General features: G+C 49.7%; 1 protein-coding gene across 5 annotated transcripts in view; it reads left to right on the top strand.

Moving 5' to 3' along the window:
- The window catches only part of CRMP1 (collapsin response mediator protein 1), a 62,093-nt gene that overhangs the window by 36,825 nt on the left and 11,706 nt on the right, over window positions 1–13,562 (top strand). For all 5 annotated transcript variants that reach the window (XM_081495335.1, XM_081495272.1, XM_081495398.1 and 2 more), the window contains 5 exons: window positions 430–491; window positions 2,641–2,721; window positions 7,938–8,006; window positions 8,406–8,526; window positions 11,564–11,720. In XM_081495335.1, the coding sequence (XP_081351461.1) occupies window positions 430–491; window positions 2,641–2,721; window positions 7,938–8,006; window positions 8,406–8,526; window positions 11,564–11,720 (490 nt within the window). The remainder of the gene's footprint in view (window positions 1–429; window positions 492–2,640; window positions 2,722–7,937; window positions 8,007–8,405; window positions 8,527–11,563; window positions 11,721–13,562) is intronic.

Raw genomic sequence — 13,562 nt, 5'->3', positions numbered from 1 at the left:
GGAATTTTCTTAAAAGCACATGATCTTTTTGCTTCTGACATAGGACACTTTGTAGCACCTGCACATCTAATGTCCTTTCGTCCTTCTGTCTGTGCCATGCACACCCCTCCCTCTCAGCCCAGGTAGCTCCCCTCCCCTTCCCTCTCCCTGCCCTTTCCCCTTATCCTTCCCCTTCTCCTCGCCCCTCCCCTTCTTCCTCTTCCCCTTCCTCTCCCTGCTCTTTCAGACTCAGCTGACATGTGACCTTCCCTGGAGGCCCCCTTTGACCCTCACCCAGCCCCCCAGGCTAGCTTGGATGCCCCTGCTGTGAATTCTGATGGCACCCTCCCATGTTGGTTGTTACCAGTCTGTACTGTGCTTATTGATTTACCGGCAAGACATGTTTTTGTTCTTAAATGCATTTTTTGCTCTCTTTTTATCTTGAAACAGGAGTCAATTCCTTCCAAGTCTACATGGCTTACAAGGATCTCTACCAAATGTCTGATAGCCAGGTAGGTCCTCGTACACCCTCCACCTCCCTGGGGCAGGAGCGGTGTCAGGAAGGCAGCGCAGGGCAGGGGAGATGTCAGAGCAGGCTGGGGAGGGCTCTGGGTTCAAGTCCTGGTTCTGACACTGAACTGTCAATCATCATCCTATATTCCTTTCCAGCTAGAGTGGCATAGAGCGGGGACCCCCTGCATGGTGGTTCCCAAACTCAACTCATCCTCAGCCTCATGTAAAGGAAAGGAAAGGAAAGGAAAGTCGCTCAGTCGTGTCCGACTCTTTGCGACCCCGTGGACTGTAGCCTGCCAGGCTCCTCTGTCCATGGGATTCTCCAGGCAAGAATACTGGAGTGGTTTGCCATTTCCTTCTCCAGGGGATCTTCCCGACCCAGGGATCGAACCCAGGTCTCCCGCATTGGAGGCAGACGCTTTAACCTCTGAGCCACCAGGGAAGTCCCTTGTAAAGAGCTCACTAAAAACACAGACTCTTAGATTCCATCAGAGATGCTCAGGGCTATACTTCAGGAATCTGTATGTCCTGAAAGCTCTGCAGCTGATTCTGGGGCTCAAGCGAGTTTGGGGACCATTTCCTCAGGTCTGCCTTGGAGCAGAGCCCTGGCTCTTCCTCCAGCCACTTGCAAGTCACGTCCTTTCTCAGTTTTCTCATCTATACAACGTGATCATCACTGGCCCTGTCAACCACAAACAGTTGTTATGTGGATGAGTTGAATCAAGGAAGATAGTGTTCTGAGGAGTACAGATGTAGCGGGTTACAATTTATTGGGCCCCAGGCCTTCTTTCACTACTAGGTCCCCTGGTTTGGTTTTATTATTATCACTCTGCCCTCTGCTTGTTAAAAAGGTGGGGCAGTGTGGTGGCAAAAGAAATGAATGCTGGAGCCAGAATGCTTGACAGCAACCCCCAACTTTGCTGTGCAGCCTGGGGCAGATTTCCTAACCTCTCTGTCCTAGGCTCTTAATGGCACTTGCCATTAAGAGAGGTTGTCGAGGATTAAATGATTCCATACAAGTAAAGCTCTAGGGCAGCGCCTGGCACACAGCAGGTGCCATTTGGGTATTAATAAGCAGATTCTCATGATCACCATGGGGTTTCATGTGCAATGGAGGAAGCGTCCATGTGTTCCCTTTCAAAATAGACACTTGGAGTTACAGGACATAACTTATCCCCAGATGTCCTGGAAATCTTTGACGCAACCATCAGAGGCATCCTAAAGGCTAAAAGTTCGTTCAGTTTCATGGAAAAAGTAATGTGTGTTTCCCTAGCATAATTGACATTTTCATCTGTTTCATTCTAATGTCTGTTTCAGCGAATCCCTGGTTAGAAATGGAGCTGAGCAGATTAAGGGTATGGGTCCTCAAAAGTGCTCCATGGCTCCATATGCCTCCCTCACCTGCTGTCTACCCCTAAAAGCACACATCCTGGGTGAGAGAGGTGTTGTCTTATATGCAATGAGGACAAAGTTGAGATTGGCAAAGGGAGGGAACATGTGGCTTTGGTCCTCACCAGATACAACTGTCTGACTACAGATCCTTTGTGGGTTGGGAGAGGGCGGTGGGCAGTGTGGGCAGGACCTGGATTGGCTAAATCAGGTGATGCTTGGCAGGATATATGTGATCTGGGCATTAGAGTTATTAAAGGACTTGGTCCCCCCTTCTACACTGTGATTTGTAAGATGACATGGGTTGGACTTTTTGTAAAGATGTACACATTTCCTGTGGTTGGTGGTGGTTGCAATACAGGCTCAGCAGGTTTAATTATACAATTTCAGTAAACTTCTCAGCTGCAGTTGTCCCCGTCAACAACCGCATACTTCAAAGAAGCAAAGCCACAAAGAAAGTGAAAGACCTGCATGGGTATACTTGTGGGCATAATTGTGCCTTGGTGTGACTTTTATCAATTATGCCCCACCACCGCCAACCCCCTCACCCACCTTAACTTCCTCCTTTTGGATCTGGAGGGTGTAGGGCTAAGGGAAGATCTTTTCTAGTGCTCACTTGTTGAACAACGTGTTCCATTGATGTGGATGGAGCATCCCGGCAGGTGGATGAGTGTGTGTGTGAGCAATAAGGGCAGTCTTTGCAAAGGCTTGTGCTGTGATATTTCTATCTCACCCCAACCCCCATTTATGTCTCCTTAGCTCTATGAAGCCTTCAACTTCCTTAAGGGGCTGGGAGCTGTGATCCTGGTCCATGCAGAAAATGGCGATTTGATAGCTCAGGTGAGTGATCTGAATTCCCAGGCTTTCCACCTCAGTCTCCTTCTCCTCGTTGTAAAGGCTATGAGAAGAGGGGGTGGAGGCATTAATCAGCCAGGTCACCATGCAGTGAAGGGTCAAGCCAAGAACTGGATGGCATATCAGACACTCTGGGTGTGAGTCACTCACACACTGTCTGCAGTGTGGCCTTTGGCAGGCCATAGTGCCTCTTGGATTGTAGTTTTCTCACCTGTAAAATAGGGATAACATGACTGCCCTGTGAACCGTGGAGGGTTTGCACATGCAATAAATGAAGATCTGAAAGAAAATGCATGTGGTACACCTGGGAGATCCCAGAGGCAACAGACATGGAAACTGGAGTTGCGCATCCTCCTCCATGACTTGGGAGCTTTGGGAGCAGGGATAATGGACAGCACAGGCTAGGAGCAGAGTTCCAGCCAAGCCTCCTCCATCTCCTGGCCCTCTGACATTGGGCAGGGAGCTCTACCCCAGGAAAGCTCCTGTTCTTTATCTAGAAGCGCCTGCCTTGCAGTGTGGTTGTGAGGGTCAGTGATATTGTGTATGCAAAGCTCAGTGTTGGACATGTAACAGATGTAGTCGTGCAAAAGTTTTGGATAAAGCAAGACATGAACTCATTTGGATCATTCTGGCCATGGGGTGGAGAATTGGATGGGAATGGAATAAAGTCAGGTTGACCAGTTAGGATTTACTCCAGCAAGTCTCATAGGAAACGAAGAGAGGATACAGAGGGGGGTGGAAGGAGCAAGAGTACGGTAGAGGAGGAGCACTTTCTGCAGGACTCATGATTTGTGGGGAAGAAGAGGAGGAAATCAAGAAGGGTCACGTTGTCTCCTGTGGGGGAAGGGCTGGGTTAATCATGATGCCACAAATCAAGATAGAAGATTTGGATGCATCCAGTGAAAGTAATTAATGCCACGCTAAGTAGTGTATGTGTATGCGGTGTGCTTAGTCACTCACGACTCTTAGTGAACCGTTGGACTGTAGCCTGCCAGGCTCCTCTGTCCATGGCATTTTTCAGGCAAGAATACTGGAGTAGGTTGCCATTTCCTCCTCCAGTGGATCTTCCCAACCGAGTAATCGAACCCACATCTCCTGTATCTCCTGCATTGCAGGCGGATCCTTTACCCACTGAGCCATCAGGAGAAGGGAAAGGATACCCATCCAGTATTCTGGCCTAGAGAATTCCATGGACTGTATATAGTCCATGGGGTCGCTATGAGTCGGACACAACTGAGCGACTTTCACTTTCATGGTAAAACCCTACGTCTGTACACCAAAACCTGTTTCAGTTCTCTGTGGCTGCATGACAATCCCCCTGTCCCAAATTTAGCATCCTCAAACAATAAACTTCTTCTGTGTCATGGTCCTGTGGGTTGATAATCCTGGTGTAGCCTCGCTGGGTCTTTGACCTTGGGGTCTCTCACAGGCTGCAGTGAAGGTGCTGGGTCTGGCTACAGTCGTCTCACGGCTGGTCTGGGGCAGAATTCCTTTCCAGCGTCGCTCAGAGGGTTGTTGCCAAGATTTAGTTCCTCACAAGCTATCAGACCGACGGCCTCTATTCTTTGCTGGCTGTTGGACGGAGGCCCCCTTGGCTCCCTGACACATGGGCAGCTACGTGATGGTGGCCAGCTTCCTTCCAAGTTGAGGGAGAAGGAGACCTCATTTGACCTTGCTCAACCCTAAGTCTGTGAGATTCATCCCTATGGTTTCCTGAAGCACAGTGTTTTCTTTTTCATTGTGGTGTGGAATTACACAGCAGGACTAGATCACAATTTGTTCTCCAGTTGATAGTTTATTTTTTTTCCTATTTAATATTTGTTCAGTCATGTCTGACTCTTTGGGACCCCATGGACTGTATCCCACTGGACTCCTATGTCCATGGAATTCTCTAGGCAAGAATACTGGAGTTGGGTTGCTTTTTCCTTCTCTAGGGGATCCTCCCAACCCATGGGTCAAACTTGGGTCTCCTGCATTGCAGGCAGATTCTTTACTGTCTGAGCCACCAGGGAAGCCCCTGATAGATATTTGGATCGTTTTAAATTTGGGACTCTTGTATGTAAAGTTTTCTTGAACATTCTTGTTCAGTCTGTTGTTAAACATATGTTCGCATTTCTGTTGGTAAATACCTAGGAGTAGAATTCCTGGGTGGTGGTGGGTACATATATTCAGCTTTTGTAGTTACTGTTACCCACTTTTCCAGGGTGTGCCAATCTGTGTCTCATCAAACGTGCACAAGAAGTTGAGTTTGGAACTCCAATACTTTAAAAAATTATTATTTATTTTTGGCTGTGCTGGACCTTTGTTGCTGCACATGGGCTTTCTCTAGTTGTGGCGCGTGGAGGCTACTTTCTAGTTGTGGTTTTCAGGCTTCTCATTGCAGTGGCTTAGCTTGTTGCAGAGCATGGGCTTCAGTAGTTGCAGCACATGGGCTCAGTAATTGTGGTTCCTGGGCTCTGGAGCACAGGCTCAGTAATTGTGGCACACAGTCTTACTTGCTCCATGGCATGTGGGATCTTCCTGGACCAGGGATCGAACCCGTGTCTCTGCATTGGCAGGCAGATTTTTTTTTTTTTTTACCACTGAGCCACCAGGGAAGCCTCTGGAGCCCCAATTCTTAAATGGGGCTTTTTAGCTTTCCTTGCTGCCAATGTGTGTGTGTGGTTGTTTTGTTTTGTTTTGTTTTTCTTTTTGGCTTCACCACGCAACATCTAGAATCGAAGTTCTCCAGAAAGAAAAGAAAGATAGTGCTAAGTCTTGTGATCCCATGAACTGTAGCCTGTCAGGCTTCTCTGTCCGTGGGATTCTCCAGGCAAGAATACTGGAGTAGGTTGCCATTTCCTTCTCCAGGGGAGCTTCCTGACCCAGGAATTGAACCCAGGGCATTGCGGGTAGATGCTTTACCGACTGAGCTACGCGGAAAGCCCAACCAGGGATCAAACCCAGTCCCTCTGCATTGGAAGCAGAGTCTCAACCACTGGACTTCCAGGGAAGTCTCTTGCTACTGATTTAAGATTGAGTTTTCTCAGCTCCAATAAATGTTACCTTTTGTATATCTGCTTCCAAAGTTCCAACACATTTTTGACATCTCTGCATTCTTTCGGTTCTTGGGTACTATTTCTGTCACTGTAGTGGAGTTTCAGGATGGAGTGACAATAATGGTAGGGTTCAGCCATGATCGTTAACTGGAAACCCTTCTCTAGCTTTTTGTGATCCATTTTTTTCCCCCTTATTTCATCTTTTGTCCTCTCTCCCTTTTTCTCCTCTTTCCTTCCTTCCAACAGAAATAGTAACTGACGTTTAAACAGTCTTTCACAGGGATGTCTCCATATCATAAATCTTTTTGTAAACAGTTTACAAAATGCCTTGTAAACATCATCTTCAAAAGCTGACATTATCCCGTTCTGTACTTAAATCCACCCCAGCTGTTGGATCTTGAAATCGTTTCCAGCTTATGTTCTTATAATAAACTCAAGCTTAATAACCATAAATGCACAGTTGAAAATTATGATTTTTTTGTTCTTGTTGTTAGGGTCTGGGGCTTCTCATAGGAATGTGTTCCAGAATGATGATACAAAAACTGGGGAAGTTAAAAATAGCAGCAGCACAGCTGACATCTGGGTGTCGTGAGGAGATCAGTGCTAAGACACTGAAGTATTCCCAAGGAGGGGGCATCTTGAAGCCTTGGAGCCAATGGATTTGAATCTAGGCCATTAGCTCAGGGAACCATTTCATTTATAAGCTTGAGGTAGAGGTTTCCTGTTAGAAAGATAGGTGTCAGGAAGAGGAAGCTACAGTTGAGGGAATGAGAGCTGGGTGACGATTCAAGAGCTCTCACTATACACACACACACATATATATATTTACACTGTAGATTGTATTTACATCATCCAAACACTTCTCATCTACCACCTTAGTGATGCATTATAGCAACTCCAGGTGCAGGCACTGTTATTTCCAGTGTGAGGAAGAGAAGATGAATGAAATAATGCTATTTGTAGTAAGATGGGTGGACCTAGAGATTATACTAAGTGAAGTAATGAAGTAAGCCAGACAAAGACAAATATCATATGATATGGCTTATATGTGGAATCTAAAAGAAGATGCAAACGAACTTTTTTATAAACAGAAAATAGATGCACAGACATTAGAAAGGAAATGTATGGTTACCAAAGGGGAAGGTTGAGGGGGAGGGATAAATTAGGAGTTTGTGGTTAACATATACATCCTACTATATAAAGAATAGATAACCTACAAGGACCTACTGTATAGTACAGGGAACTCTACTCAGTATTTTATAATAACCTATAAGGAGAAAGAATCAGAAAAGGAATATATTGGGTTGGCCAAAAAGTCCGTTCAGTTTTTTCCTTTTGTGTAACTAAATCACTTTCAGTTCAGTTCAGTCGCACAGCTATGTCTGACTGTTTGCGACCCCAGGGACTGCAGCATGCCAGGCCTCCCTGTCCATCGCCAACTCCCAGAGCTTGCTCAAACTCATGTCCGTTGAGTCGGTGATGCCATCCAACCATCTCATCCTCTGTCGTCCACTTCTCCTCCCGCCTTCAATCTTTCCCAGCATCAGGGTCTTTTCTAAGGAGTCAGTTCTTCACATCAGGTGGCCAAGGTATAGGAGCTTCAGCTTCAGCATCAGTCCTTCCAATAAATCACTTTACAGTACACCTAAAACTTAACACAACCTTGTAGATCACATATACTTCAATTTTTAACAAAAGGAAAGCAAGAAGAGAAGACTGAGTCTCACGAGAGCTTGACCAGTGCGCCCAAAGTCACACACATGCTCAGTTCTGGAGCTGGGTGCCCGGTTGAGGATTCTGTGGTTTCCACAACCATGTCACGCCCACACACCACCTGCTTCCTTCTCGCTTGTTGTACAGCAGAGACTTGGAAGTTGGAAGAGTTGGGGGTGGTCTTTGAGGCTCATTTCTTACAACCTTGCTTCCTCTCACTGGTCCCATGGAGTTGAAGAGAGCCCCTGTGGATGGGGATATTGCAAAGGGGGAAGGTGAGCACCGGGAGTGAGGGGGCAAAGAAGCTGCGATGTCCCCGGCCATTAGACCCCACACGGTCCAGTCCTCCTCCTGGGCTCAGCTGTCCCATCCATCTAACGGGGTTGGAGGACTGGCCTTTCCTGGCTCTGGCATTCTGCCATCACTGACTCGTTCGTTCTTGTCTTGTAGGAACAGAAGCGGATCTTAGAGATGGGCATCACGGGTCCTGAGGGCCATGCTCTGAGCAGACCTGAAGAGGTAAAGGAGCCTCCGCTGGGTGTGACTCTGACATAGCTGAGAGCTTACCCTGATGCTGTTCCAGCTGAAACAGCTGGCTAGAGCCCCCACCCCCATCCCATCCCCCATATGAGCATCTCAGCACATGTGGTCTTCTCCAAGGTCTGCCTGGAGGGTCTTCCAACCCTCTAGACAAATACATTCTGACTTTTTTTTCCCCCTTTTTAAAAATCTACTGTGTCTTCCTCACTCCATACCGTAGATTTCCCTCTAACCACACTTCATTAAGGAAAATCGAGGAAGGCTGATCAGGAAGAGCCCTGGGTGCTCAGGGTGGGTGGGGGCCCCCCACGGGTGGGTGGGGTGGGTGGGGGCCCCCCACCCCTCCCCTCTTGACCTGTGTGTTTGCTGTGTCCGCAGCTGGAGGCCGAGGCCGTGTTCCGGGCCATCACCATCGCGGGCCGGATCAACTGCCCTGTGTACATCACCAAGGTGATGAGTAAGAGCGCGGCAGACATCATCACCCTGGCCAGAAAGAAAGGTACGCAGCCCAGCACCCGGGATCTCCACTGGGTGTGAGGAAGGGGCGTGTCCAGCAGGTTCAAATTCGCCGGTGGAGCTCTTGCCCAGGACAGAGACCTTCTGCCAGCTGTGCCCAGCCTGAGCTCTGTAGGCCAGGTTGAAAAGGGAGCTGGACGGTGGGCAGACGCCAGATGTGTGGTTGGTTTTAGGTTTGATTCCTGATGTGCCACGGGCCCCTGATAAGTCATGTTCTGAGCCTCAGTTTCCCGCATTTGTAGCTAAGGTGATTATCCCTCCTGTGTGGGTCACATGAGACCATGTATTTTAAAGGTCTGTGAAGAGTTCCAAGTTCTCTCCAAGGTTTCACATCAAGGCAGAGATGGAGCTGGGGCTGCATCAGCTCCTGGGTCCTCCCTGCCTTCTTTTTGCTCCTCTCTCTGGGCCCTTTGTCCTGGGTCCCCCGTCCAGGGCCTCTCGGTGGATGTGTGCACCCAGGCTGCACGGTGGAGCCCACACAGAGCCTCAGCTGCAGGTTGGGAAGGAAGACGATGTTGTTCCAGAGGCCAGAGGGCCTGGGGGCAGCTCCTTGCTGGACCTCAGGGAAGTGAGGCAGGAAGTCCGCCTCCAGCTCTAAGACTTGGACACACTACTTACCCTCTCTGACTTGCTCAGTGGTCCTTCCCCAGGAGACTCAGAGGAGGCGTCCGAGTGCATTGCCCAGGCCTTATGATTGAGGCCCACAGCCCCCCACAACCAGCAGGTCAAGTGTGAGGAAGGTTGCCCAGAGGAGCCTTCCTTCCCAAAATCAGGGCGAGAGAGATGGAGAGAGAGAGAATGACAGATGGACAGAGGAGAGGGAGAGAATGACAGTAGCTCATGTTGCATAGAGACAGTGGCTAGAATCTTTGATCCTTGTGGACATTCACCAAGGATGTTCGCCACCCAGACGAGGTCCACCTCGTCCATGCTCTGGGAGTCCTGTGAGGTTGACGGGGAGCTCTGGGTCAGAAGGTGAAAATCAACACGAGCAACACAGCCCGGACAGCATCCACCACCCTCTGTACCCAGAGGGCTCCCTCTTCTTATAGGAACCCTTCATGGAAAGTGAAAGTGGCTCTCGTCTTAAAAATCTTTAATAATATATGTTACTGGGTTGACCAAAACAGAGTTTTTTTCCATAATATCTGACAGAAAATTGAAACGAACTTGTTGGTCAACCCGATATTTCACCTAATATGTCCAAAATATTCACTCCACATGTAGTCAAGATAAAAGTGCTAACAGGATATTTGGCATTATTTTTTCTGTACTATCTTCAAAGTCTAGTGTGTATGTCACCCTTTCAGCACCATCTCAGACCAACCCCAACTCCAAATGCTTGAAAGCCACAGTGTGGTTTGTGGTTTTCATATGGAACAGAGCAGCTTCTTTTTTTAATTATTTGTGTGGCTGTGTCGGGTCCCAGCTGCATCGTACAAGATCTTCAGTTGTGCATGAGCTCACTAGTTGCAGCTCAGCTGTCCCTCTGCAGGTGGGATCTCAGTTCCCCAACCAGGGATTGAACTCACATCCCCTGCATTGGAGGCTGATTCTTAACCACTGGGCCACCAGGGAAGTCCTGGGACAGAGCAGTTTTGAACCCCAAACACCTGGTTTTAGTATTTTAAGGGCAAGCTGACGAGTGGAGGTGTTGATAGCGTGCTAGGCCAGCGCAGCTTGCTGAGGACCAACTTCGGGTTAAAGAGGAGGGAACTGCGGCTCAGAGTGGTAACGGGAACTTAGAAGCAGCAGTAAGCACGCCAGGTAGCTATGCCTGCAGGCCCTGGAGCTGCCAAGAAATAAGGTGACCACCAGCCATGCGACCACCAGCCATGCATGCGTGGCTATTTCAGTTTAAATGAAGCAAATTTAAATACAATTTTTAAGTTGACTCTTTAGTTGCTTCCTTGGTGGCTCAGTGGTAAAGAATTTGCCTGCTAATGGTGGAGACTCAGAGATGCAGGTTCGATCCCTGGCTCCAGAAGACCCCCTGGAGAAGGTAATGGCATCCTGCTTCCAGTCATGTTGGCAGGAAAATCCCATGGGGGGTCTCAGAAGTGTCAGACACCACTGAGCGACTAAACAACAGTGGCATTAGGCCTATTTCTCGTGCTCCAGGGCCATGTGTGGCTGGTGGCTCCTGCCCCGGACAGCTCGGCACAGGACAGTCCCACCACTGCTATTAGGTGGCACCATCCTAGAGCCAGGCTGCTGGAGACCAAAGCCTCCCTCCCACTCGCCAGCAACGTGGCCCCGGGCAGAAGAGCTGTGGGCCCAAGTCCCCTTGGCACTTCCTCAGCTACAGGAATTCTCACTAAGCCTGAGACTTTGCCCGTGGGTTTTTGTTCTAGCAGAAACACCTCTGGCCCCTCCCTGGAAAGTGAGTGCTCAGCAAGGAGCCCCCCAGCAGTGGCTTGGTAGCTGCATGCCCCGGTCCCCTTGCTCTGCACAGTGGGACGGCCCTGAGGCTCCTAGAGCCCCCAGGGCACTGATCTGTGGGCGCCCACGGCCATGACTGGGTGCTCACTCACCTGTTCTTGGCGTCTCTCTCAGCCTATGTCATGTCTTCCATGCCCATGACTGGGTGCTCACTCACCTGTTCTTGGCGTCTCTCTCAGCCTATGTCATGTCTTCCATGCCCACCGAGTTGTTTCCTGGAATCACCTCCAGATAAAACGCTTGATTTTTCACTTGAAGATCTGCTCCTGGCAGAATCCATGCGAAGACAGCACATCAGGTGTCTGTGCCTCAATTGACCATGGTAAACGGAGATAATGATCAAATCCAAGTGCTAAAAGCATTGACGGTCCACAGGGTCACAGAGCGGGACAGCGGGTGCTGAGTGCCTGGTGGCCGGGGGCTCGGGTTCTGGGGTGTGTGTGGTGAAGCCTGGTGGAGAGGATGGGTGTGATTTATCCCGTCTCATTAGCCAGCCTCTGAGATTCTATTTTCCTGCATCCACATCTCCCATGAGAGACCATCCACTGTCAACCATACGTGTCTGTTTGCCTCCCAAGGTCCCCTCGTTTTTGGTGAACCCATCGCTGCCAGTCTGGGGACGGATGGCACCCATTACTGGAGCAAGAACTGGGCCAAGGCGGCGGCCTTCGTGACCTCCCCTCCCCTGAGCCCGGACCCCACCACGCCTGACTACTTGACCTCCCTACTGGCCTGGTGAGAGCCCTGGGGTGGTGGGGATCCTGGGGCTGAGCAGGTGGGCGGGGTCTCGGGGCTGGATGGGTGGGCGGGGCCTTTGGGCAGGTTGGAGGGCTGGAGATTGCAACTGCCTCAGGCACGCTTGTGAGAGGACCTTGGGCTGGGTGCTCCGGGAGACCTCAGAACAAAGCTCCTGTAGTTTACAGCAGGCCTTGGGGCCTTTTGGGCTTCCCTGATGTCTCAGATGGTAAAGACTCTGCCTGCAGTGCAGGAGATCCAACTCAATCCCTGTGTCGGGAAGATCCCCTGGAGAAGGGAAAGGCAACCCACTTCAGTATTCTTGCCTGGAGAATCCCATGGACAGAGGAGCTTGGTGGGCTACAGTCCATGGGGTCACAAAGAGTCAGACACAACTGAGCATCTTAACACTTTCAGGCCTTTTAACCAGTAACTGTTCTATTCAAGTTTATAGGTCACCGGCCATTCATTCAGCAATATTTAAGCACCTTCTGTGTGCCTGGCGCTGTGGTGCATTAAGAAACACCCAGAATTAGGAATGTGAGACCAGGATCCCAACCCTGTCTCATCCCCTGATGGGCTGTGTCACCCTGGCCATGTCACCTAACCTGTAATGTCTCTGCCTCAGTTGGCTCATCAGCAGAGTGGGGAGAACACAGTACCTCCTGCAGAGCTGGGTGTGAGGTAGTGTAGGCAAAAGGCCTGGAATTCAGGGTTCGCAGCAGCCAGTGCATTCCAGTCTGCTTCCTGCACGCAGTAGGAGCACAGCTACTTCAGTCCCTTTTCTGCTGTCAGTGTGAGGGAAGAATACTTGAGGCCACAGAAGAAGCTAAGTGATGAGGGATGCAAGCCACTCTGGAAGTGGAGATGCAAGCTGGGAAGGCTTTCTAGAGGAAGTGACATCAGGCCTGGAGCTAGGAGATGCATAAGAGTTTGCCTGATGGGTGAGGATAAGAAGGAGCTTCTAATCAGAATGAGCCTTAAGAGGGTGAGGCTGTGTACCCAGCATTCAAATTCCTTTTCCCCAAAAGGGACGCAGCGGCCCATGACTTAGACATCCAATCACTCACTCAGAGTCTGCAGCCTGAAGTCTGGTGGGCAGTTCCAAGTCCAAAACAAACCCCTGATCTTCCCTTAGGGAGCTGCTGCTCCCCAAATCTTGCCCATCTCAGGAGAAGGCAGGACATGGACCAAAGGTCCTGGAATCTGGGCGCTTCCTCCTCCTTGGCTGCAGCCATCCTGGCTCAAGGACCATCATCTCTCACCTCCCAGCTGGCCTCTTTTATTTCCATGTGGCCCCTTCCACACCCTCATCACATCACAGTCTGTTCTCACCAGATGCTGAGAAATTTTAAAACTAATCAGACCAAGCCATCCCTTGGCCAGGAGACCTCCAGGGTTCTCTTCTCTTGAAGAGAAACCCAGGTTCCCACGATGTCCTGCAGGACTGAACCTGATCTGACCCTCACTCCTCACTAACACTCCCTGGCCCTCCTCTCCCTTCGGCTCCCTTGGTCCAGCTCACTGGTCTCAAGCTACATGCATCCCAGGCAGGATGGTGCCACGGGGCCTTTGCATTCACTCTGCCCCTGCCTAGCACTCTTTTCTTACTCATCTTCTGATTTGCTCTTTGCTGGAAGATTTCTTCTCAGAGAGTTCGAATCATCTTCTGAAAAATGGCAACCCTAGTGCTACCCCCACACACCCTAATACTCATTCTCCTGATAGACTGTAGGTTCCTGACTTCTCCACCTTGCACTGGAATGTCAATGAATGAACACAGACATTTGTCTCTTTCTGCTTGTAGGTGCATCCCCATTGCCTAAGACCATGCCAGACACA

Source organism: Giraffa tippelskirchi, chromosome 1 (assembly GCF_054371585.1).
Source record: "Giraffa tippelskirchi isolate mGirTip1 chromosome 1, T2T-mGirTip1v1.2.pri, whole genome shotgun sequence".
Classification (NCBI taxonomy): Eukaryota; Metazoa; Chordata; class Mammalia; order Artiodactyla; family Giraffidae; genus Giraffa; species Giraffa tippelskirchi.
This window is presented reverse-complemented; position numbering and strand designations above follow the sequence as displayed.